The 9917-nt window shown below is 35.5% G+C and overlaps 1 protein-coding gene across 1 annotated transcript; it reads left to right on the top strand.

Moving 5' to 3' along the window:
• The first annotated feature begins 329 nt into the window (after window positions 1-329).
• Window positions 330-4101, top strand: LOC145145327 (lipoxygenase 1, chloroplastic-like). Its single transcript, XM_079074929.1, has 7 exons — window positions 330-849; window positions 964-1244; window positions 1377-1614; window positions 1683-2018; window positions 2100-2595; window positions 2670-2933; window positions 3031-4101. The coding sequence occupies exons 1-7, from the start codon at window positions 507-509 to the stop codon at window positions 3785-3787; spliced, it is 2715 nt and encodes a 904-aa protein (XP_078931055.1). The 5' UTR covers window positions 330-506; the 3' UTR covers window positions 3788-4101.
• The last annotated feature ends 5816 nt before the right edge of the window (window positions 4102-9917 follow it).

Here is a 9917-nt window from a genome sequence, read left to right on the forward strand (position 1 = left end):
GAGGCCATCAATATAACGAAAAAAATTATAGACTAAATATGAAAATTTAAAAACCCAATGAACCATTTATGTAATTTTGTCGCACATATCTTGGTCGGAATAATCATTCTGACAATAGCTTAAAAAGTTTAGTCAGTTACCTAATACTCTAAAGAAAACATGCGGTCGTTCTCGTGACTAAAAGTTAAAAATTAAAATGATAGTTGATCGATTTTATAGGGCTTATTTTCTCATATTATAAAAATAAGTTTTTTTTTTTTTTTGGTAAAAATGTTTCTTCGTCGATCTGAGAAACTTGTTACCCCCAAATCAAACATATACTTAGAGTTGGAATCAAGAATGTGAAAATTATAAACGTGAACGGTGATATAATCATCGTGGCATCATCAAAATCCACTTTATTCCTGTATATATAAACTCAAAACCCATTTCTACTGACTACTGTACACCCAGCTTCTTCTTTATTTTCTTCCCCGCAACTCCACTCTGAAGAATCTCTAAGTGCGATGGCACTTGTTAAAGAAATCATGGGTCGTTCCATGATTGAGAAACCCCCATTTCTTCCTTCAAACACTCTTAAAAAGATCCATCATAACCATAATCTATTGTCAGTGAACCCAGTTTCTGTCCCAAGGAGGATCCCGGTAGTGAAGGCTGCGATCAGTGAGGATTTGGCCAAATTTGTGAAAGCAGAGAAGCCGGTTACGTTCAAGGCGAGAGCTGTATTAACTGTTCGGAACAAACACCAGGAAGATTTCAAAGAGACAATTGTAAAGAAAATCGACGCTTTTACCGATCAGATCGGAAGAAATGTTGTCCTGGAGCTTTACAGCACTGATATTGACCCAAGTAGGCAACATGTTTGTTCAAATGCGTCAATAGATTCTTTTTTTGATTGGATGTTCTTTTATTCTTGTTGAATTGAATTTGGTATTGATTTTTGTCCCTTTTTATGATATGAAGAAACAAGGGCTCCAAAGAAAAGCAAAGAAGCTGTATTGAAAGATTGGTCACAGAAATCAAATCTCAAATCTGAAAAAGTTAATTACACATCTGATTTATTGGTGGATTCTGATTTCGGAATCCCGGGAGCAATTACCATCACTAATAAGCATCAAAAAGAGTTTTACTTGGAGAGTATCACCATTGAAGGATTTGCATGTGGCCCTGTTTATTTTCCTTGCAATTCTTGGGTTCAATCCACCAATGATCATCCTAATCCCAGAGTTTTCTTCTCTAATCAGGTAATTAATTATCTTTCTTAGTAATATTCCATATTGGTAAAAACTCAAAAAGGTCTAAACTTTGAAAGTCAAATCTTGATATATCAACTATCAAGCTTACATCTTTATGAATATTATTGTACACTTGAGCAGCCATATCTTCCCGATGAAACTCCAGCCGGGCTAAAACTATTAAGAGAGAAAGAGCTTCGAGATTTAAGGGGTGATGGAAAAGGAGTCAGAAAGTTATCAGACCGGGTTTATGACTATGATGTTTACAACGATCTTGGAAATCCGGACCGGGGAAACGACTTTATCAGGCCGTTACTCGGCGGCGAAAAGATCCCATATCCACGGCGGTGTCGCACCGGCCGATTACCTACCGACACCGGTGTGTATGTAATAACTCATTAACATTTAAAAATCGTATATATGCTGATGATTTATATGTTTTAACAGATATTTTAGCTGAGAGTCGAGTGGAAAAGCCGTTTCCGTTGTACGTTCCAAGAGACGAACAATTTGAAGAATCAAAGCAAAACGCATTCTCGACAGGGCGGCTGAAGGCGGTGCTCCACAACCTGTTGCCATCAATGGTGGCCAGCATTTCAAAAAAACACGACTTCAAGGGTTTCTCACAGATCGAGAGTCTTTACAGTGAAGGACTCCCTCTGAAACTAGGTCTTCAAGATGATCTCTTGAAGAAGCTCCGGTTGCCTAATTTAGTCACCAGACTCCATGAATCTAGCCAGGGCGGCGGCCTTCTCAAATACGACACCCCAAAAATTCTTTCCAGTAACCACTCTACGTCCTTTCCTTATATAAATAATATCAAAAAACCAGATGGATGTTTATAATTATTCTTTTAATTTACAGAGGACAAGTTTTCATGGTTACGTGATTATGAGTTTGGCCGGCAAGCACTCGCCGGGGTCAACCCGGTTAACATAGAGAAGTTAAAAGTTTTCCCACCAGTGAGTCAACTCGACCCGGAAATCTACGGTCAACAAGAGTCCGCTCTCAAAGAAGAACACATTTCGGGCTATCTTAATGGGATGTCCGTACAACAGGCTATGGAGGAAAATAAGCTATTCATAATAGATTACCATGACACATATTTACCATTTCTTGACCATATAAACTCGCTAGATGGGCGTAAAGCATACGCGACTCGCACCATATTTTACTTGACCCAATCGGGCACATTAAAGCCTGTGGGAATCGAGCTCAGCTTGCCACGGGCTTTACCCGGTTCGCGGTCAAAACAGGTCGTCACACCACCCGTAGATGCCACAAGCAACTGGACATGGCAGCTCGCGAAAGCCCATGTTTGCTCTAACGATGCTGGGGTCCACCAGCTTGCCAACCACTGGTAAGCGGGCCCAAACCCGATTCCTTGTATTTCTAGACTCGTGTGGATTTACTAAATTGTCCTTGTTGTGTTAGGCTACGGACACATGCGGCCATGGAACCGTTTATATTGTCAGCACATAGACAATTGAGTGCTATGCACCCGATATTTAAGCTTTTGGACCCGCATATGAGATACACGCTTGAGATCAACGCCTTGGCCCGCCAGAATTTGATCAATGCGGATGGTGTCATAGAGCAGTGTTTTACCCCGGGCCGCTATTGTATGGAAATAAGTGCTGCGGCGTATAAGCATTGGCGCTTCGATCTAGAAGACCTCCCGTCTGATCTCATTAGAAGGTAACCTCTTACCCGTTTACCTGTTCTCTGTTATCTGTTATCTATTTAAAACCCTGTCCAATAACTTTTGGACTAACTTAATGTTTTGTCTTATTAGGGGTATGGCGGTTTCGGATCCAAGTCAACGACACGGGCTGAAGCTTTTAATCGAAGACTACCCGTATGCTAATGACGGGCTTTTGATATGGGAAGCAATACAAAAATGGGTACATACTTACGTAACACGATACTACTCGGACCCGTCACTTGTCTGCAACGACAGAGAGCTACAAGCGTGGTACGCAGAGTCAATCAACGTGGGCCACGCGGACCTCCGCCACGAAAACTGGTGGCCGGAGTTGGCCACCGGAGATGACCTGACCGCCATCTTGACCACCATCATCTGGCTAGCTTCCGCCCAACACGCGGCACTTAACTTCGGGCAGTATCCTTACGGTGGCTACGTACCGAATCGGCCGCCATTAATGAGGCGTTTGATTCCAGACGAACATGACCCTGCGTACATGAGCTTTTTAGATGATCCGCAAAAATTTTTCCTATCGGCTTTACCGAGTATGTTACAGTCAACAAAGTACATGGCTGTGGTGGATACATTGTCGACTCATTCGCCTGATGAGGAGTATATTGGTGAGAGACAACAGAGGTATACTTGGACTGGAGATGAGGAGATGGTGGAAGCTTTTGACGGGTTTTCAACCGAGATTCAAAGGATTGAGAAGGAGATTGAGAGAAGAAACCGGGACACATGTTTGAAAAACCGGTGTGGTGCGGGGGTTTTGCCATATGAGCTTCTGGCACCGGGCTCCCAGCCCGGTGTGACTTGCCGTGGGGTTCCAAACAGTGTGTCTATATGAAAAAAATAGTAGACTGTGTTAGTTATATGGTTTAGAGGTACAAAAAGTATGTAAGTGAGCCCTTCGTATAAAAAATGTAGGATTTAGTTTTTTGTCACGTTAAGTTTCATTTCAAGTAAACAAAAGCCGGATGTGGGTTTTAACTTTTAAGGCCTACATACTGGATAATTGGATCGACTGAGTCAAACTCGAGGTCGGGTGGTTCGTTAGTATAGGTTTTGGTTGGTATGTGTTTTGTCGATACTCTATACCTATAAGTGGGATTAGATATTTGAGCAGTGATATAAACGTGAGTGATGTTGTTTTGGAGGACAGCTTTTGCTTTAATAATTAAACGTACGAATTCTCAACGAAATGAGTATGAATGTGACTTTTCTTTGGTAGATATTTGTTGGGCCTAGTGTCCACATGTGTTATTGTGGTGATTATAATCAAATTATTAGTGGTTGTTTCTTTATTTCGATATAATGTAAAAAAAACGTGTTAGTCTTAAGAAAATTCAACATAACAAATCAGAGTTGGTCATGGGCTGGTTAGCAGGTTGAAATAGAGGTGTGGGTCGAAACCGGGAGCCCGATTTCGGCCTAAAACCAGTTCAACGAAGGACCAGTTATGGGGGTGCTCTTCGTCTTTCTTGGTTGATGATCGATTCACTATTTTACCCATGACATGATGACGGTGTATCATGTATATATACATCATTCTTCCTTGGCCCAATTAGTTCATTTGTCGGTTTTCCCACCATTACCAACCAACGTGTATGCTCGCGACAGAAGTGACTTTCCTTCCAAACTTAACCGAATTAACTAATTTTTTTTTATATGTGTAGTTTTTCACTTTTGCATAACACATTTTTTTTTCATTATACGATTTTATTCAATTCTTGTCTCTGGAAAATGTAAAAACAAAACATGTATTTTGTGTTTTGTATCTCATATATTGCGTGAAAATCGTGATAGTAAATTTCTCTGTGAAACTGCATTTATAGGATTGAACTTATAGATTTAGAAAAGTATTTATAATTCTATAATCCAAGTTAAATATAATATTGTAACCCTATTTTCTAACTCAAGATATCATTGCATATATTGGTGAATGAATAAGACCACACTATTACATAAATTTGTAGAAAAATTAAAGTGTTGTTATATAAATTAATAAAAAAGTTATATTTTTACGTCAGGCCCAAAAAATAGATTATAAAGTTTATGACGCTACGTGGATATTGAAGTCGACATAACCGATTAAACTTAAATTTGGTATTCCTATTGCAAAACAAAAAATATAATTGAGACATTATAATATAAAAAATGATCGTTTTTTTTTTAATTTATCATTTCCAAAAATAGTCTCCTTTTCCAAATCATCCACCAACCATGATATCATTATATAAATAATATTCATGAAATGAAATATGATTTCATTGGCAAGTTCTATCTATTGGTTTTTGTTCTTTGTTATAATGTCACCGTCGCTGTCTGGAAACCTCAACGGTGTATAATGAACGAGTAAAGTCAGCATAACCACGTGTCACAAATAACCCATTCACAGCCGTCACAACTCATACAACCTTCGTCAAACACAACTCCAAGTTCGAGTTGATTGCCGTTGTCTCACACGTGTCACTGTCCAGCTACCCACCACTAGCCACGTGCTTCTACTCCTCCCGCGTTACTTAAATCGGTGCTCAGCTTTCATCGGGCTGACTCAACCGTTGATATTAGTACTCTTTTGCCATCTGTCAAACGAATGGCTAAGACCATGTCCATGTAGAAACAAGAGCCTAGAGAGTAGCAGCTTTAAATTAAAATTTACTGCTCGGATTGTCCTGTTCACAGAATATATCCCACCAACTTAAAACTAAAAATAAATATAAAAACCCAGAAGCTTCCTCCTCAGTCCTGATCCATCACCCAAATGGCCTCCATTCTTATACCGATAATGCCCCTGTGAGAAGAAAATACATAGAAGACTTTGACCAATGCCTACCAAATATTAAAATATTATTATAAACACCAATAAAATCATATTTTTATTTCAATTAACTCTTAAAATATAATTTAAAGTTTTGAAAATTAAGGATGTCATATTTATATTATAAAACATTAATAAAAACGCTATTAAGTACATCAAGAAAATTAGTAGTTAATATATTTGATATTTAGAGGGTGTTTGACAAAACTTATTTAAAAAGACTTATGACTTTTTGACTTATAACTTATTTTGGTGAAATAAAGAGTTTGTAATAAGTAAGGTGCAGGTTACTTATCATTTTTTGACTTATTAGAGGTTTCCAACAACTATAAGTTGTTTTTTACCCAAACATTTTTTTGACTTATACCAGTATCAATCCGGTAATAAGTCAAAAAGCTTTTCTTTAAGCTTTGCCAAACACCCCCTTAATATGTTTGATTCGTAATACCATATCATTTAAATAATCTTGATGATACAGCAATAATGTTATTAATATCAACCAACCAATTCATTTTCATATATATATATATATATATATATATATATATATATATATATATATATATATATATATATATATATGAAAATGAATTGGTTGGTTGATATTAATAACATTATTGCTGTATCATCAAGATTATTTAAATGATATGGTATTACGAATCAAAAAGGGGGTGTTTGGCAAAGCTTAAAGAAAAGCTATATATATATATATATATATATATATATATATATATATATATATATATATATATATATATATATATATATAGGAAAGGGTTATATGGAAAAAAAAATCACAAAAATACATTAAAAAAATACTTAGAGATCACAAATCTTTTTTTTGACTTTATATTAAAAAATATCGCAGCTTTTTTTACAAATTTGCTAATTTTTTTTTTGAAAAATGTAATATTGAGATTCAGCTTCAGCCATATATTTCTTATTTGTCGTTCTAACTCTCCAGCGTACCAGCAACATCGGGGTATTCTAAATCATAAATGATTATATAGAGAAGAGGTATAATCATATATGATTATATATGTTTATATATATATATATATATATATATATATATATATATATATATATATATATATATATATATATATAATCATAAATGATTATATATATATATATATATATGTCTGTCCAGAAAGTGTTTAATCATATATGATTATGCTGGTTGGTTGGGGTAGGGGTGGCAGAGGTGGCAGAGGTGGCGATGGTATAGTTGAAAATATATGTGGAGCCCCATATTAACTCTCCAAAAGAACCCTTGTGGAGAGAAGGGGACTCCAACATATATAACGACTTATATTACCGTGTTGCACCGATGTGGGATACACTAACATCCCCCCCCCCCCCCCCCCCCCGAATCGGATGCTTGATGAAGATAGACAGGGATGTATTGAACCACGGGGGGTGTGAGATGCAGGCTCTGATACCATGAAATATATGTGGAGCCTCATATTAACTCTCCAAAAGAGCCCTTGTTGAGAGAAGAGGACTCCAACATAAATAGTGACTTATATTACCGTGTTGCACCGATGTGGGATACACTAACAATAGTTGACGAAGGTTACAATAGTATTGTCGGTTGGTGGCGGGGTGGTGGTGGCGGCGGTAGCGCTTGTGGTGGTGGGGAACGCGTTGGAAGAAAAATGAACGGGTGGCACTGCATAATCATATACGATTATAAACTCTCCCGACGTACCGGTACGCCAAAGGGTTAGAGCGGCAAATGAGAAATATGTGGTTGAGGTTGAATCTCAAGATCTTCATTTTTTATAATCTCAATGGAACCTACATCTCTTTCTCTCTCTCTCTCTCTCTCTCGATATATATATATATATATATATATATATATATATATATATATATATATAGGCTTAGGTTATTCTATTCAAAGTAATTATTGTGTTATTGTATGCATAAATGTGGGACAATCATTTTACTTATTTTAAGAAAGTGATTAATACATATTATTGAATTAAATATAACTGAAAAATACCATCCAATTTAACTAGAAGGGTATTTTAGTCAATTAATATAGATTTAATAAAGGAAATTTGCATATTTTAAGGGATCATAGATTCTATTAATTTTAAAAATCCGATTTTTACTAATTATAAGGTTTTTAATTCGGACATTCTGATAGAATATGTTTGAGTATGTTCAAAAATAAAAATATTCTAGAACAATAAAATAATAAAAATATTCTTGAACATATTTCTTGATCACGACTTTAAAAATTTGTTGTAGAATAACAAATTCTCGAACCAGCAATTGAAGAATTAAAACAAAAATTACATTAATTCTTATAGAATACATGTAACAATTGTTAAGAATTACATTTATTGTTAAAGAATAAAACTAAAAAACTTTCAAATCGGGAAAAAAACATCAAAATCTAACAAATACACTAATTTATTCTAAAAGAATAATGTTACTAAGAAACACTTTTAATTTTGTTGTCCGTTCTTCAAGCATCAACTTCTTCAAGCATCAACTTCTGTGAAAACAAATCCAATTGTAGTTTAGAATCCAATAACGCATTAGCAAATGATAAATAAAAAACTATATTCCTTTGGAAAAATATGCGCACTTGTTAACTGCACCAAAACCAATAACCAAAAATTGTAGAACATGTATAATCAATGAGAAAATATCCATATTCCATTCCAACATAATTAGAATTCGTGTTTCCATTCCGATAGAATTTGAATTCGTGATTCTATTCCGATAGAATTGGAATGGTATAAAATACACAAATCGATTTAATGCTTGCAAAGTAAGGGACAATATCTTTCAGAAACTCGATAACAATTATAGATCTTTCAAGAAGACAATAAAGGCAAAAGGTATTCTCATATAGGAAATGATAGAATAACACAAACACATTAAATACTGACAATAGTTAAAGGGGTACCTCACTGGGAAAGTATGTTCTGTGATTGTACGTATCCTGTTGATCCTTAACAGCAACTGGCATGATAGGCAAAAGAAACAAATTGAATATTGATGAAAGATCTAGAGGCTTTGAGTTAGTATAACTTGATCCCTCTTACAAGATTATCTGAAAACAATAAGAACTTATTCAGTACAGAAAGATTAAAGTTAACAGTTAACAGAATATGTGTTATGAAAACATACACATGAACATAGAGGTTTTAGGCATATAAACTACTGGTAACCATATAACCCACTATAAAAGAAATGAAAGAGATCACTCAGAACTTTTAAAAGTACTTGTGAACAACATCACAAGTTAATTACAGGTCTTCTTCCTTCTTTTTTTGGGTTATCCAAACCAATTCTTCCAACATTCGTACGAACCGCTTCATATTGTTGACATTCGACTAAAATTCTGAAATTCAGATACAAAACTAATTTCACAAAGTTCATAGGAAACAATTCAAATCGTCGAATGTACACCAAACACCAAAAATTCACAAAATTATAAGAAATTAAGTAACGATGCACAACTAAAAACAAAATAAACATGTAAAAATTCAGTATCAATCAAAGGAGCCGCGCTTACACCAACCACGACTGCTCCGATTTTGGGCATAAGTTATCACAAAAGAAGGTAATCTAATTCTAACAGACATAGTTGGGTTTGGAAAGTTAGAAAATTAGGTAAACCAGAACTAACCAGCGACCTACTCCTTTTGAGAAATTCGAAGCAACAAACGTGTATGAGCTTCTTTCACCAAGATGTTCGCATCCACATGATGGCCGGAGACTGTAAAGATGTGTGGGAGGCGAGGAAGAGGAAAGTTGGCCGGAGACTGTAAAGATGTATCAAAATCAACCGACGATTTCTTGAACGACAATAATCTCTGAACATCGTCTTCTTGACTCATAACCAAAGCAGAACAAGAAAAAAAAGACTGTCTTTTTCAAGATCAACTGCAAAAAAATCAAGGGTGTGAGGCCGATTTATGAAGGGGATAAATTTAGGGTTAGAAAAAGTCAGTTAGATATAAACCTGGAGAAATTAGGTTAAAAGTCAATACCATGATTATAGGAATTATTTTTGGAAGTTATTAATCGTATTACTAAATTACCCTTATTTATTTATTTAATTATTTAATTTTGATTGACCCACATTTATGCATACAATAACACAATAATTACTTTAAATACCTGAACC

This window comes from Lactuca virosa, chromosome 1, assembly GCF_052849685.1.
Source record: "Lactuca virosa cultivar CGN04683 chromosome 1, Lactuca_virosa_CGN04683_v6, whole genome shotgun sequence".
NCBI classification, from domain to species: Eukaryota; Viridiplantae; Streptophyta; class Magnoliopsida; order Asterales; family Asteraceae; genus Lactuca; species Lactuca virosa.

Excerpts from the sequence above, each read along its gene's own strand:
- LOC145145327 (XM_079074929.1), top strand. The coding sequence starts at position 507 with ATGGCACTTGTTAAAGAAATCATGGGTCGTTCCATGATTGAGAAACCC. Across the intron at positions 1,245-1,376 it reads GAGTTTTCTTCTCTAATCAG|CCATATCTTCCCGATGAAAC; the intron begins GTAATTAATTAT and ends ACACTTGAGCAG. Across the intron at positions 2,019-2,099 it reads CACCCCAAAAATTCTTTCCA|AGGACAAGTTTTCATGGTTA; the intron begins GTAACCACTCTA and ends TTTAATTTACAG.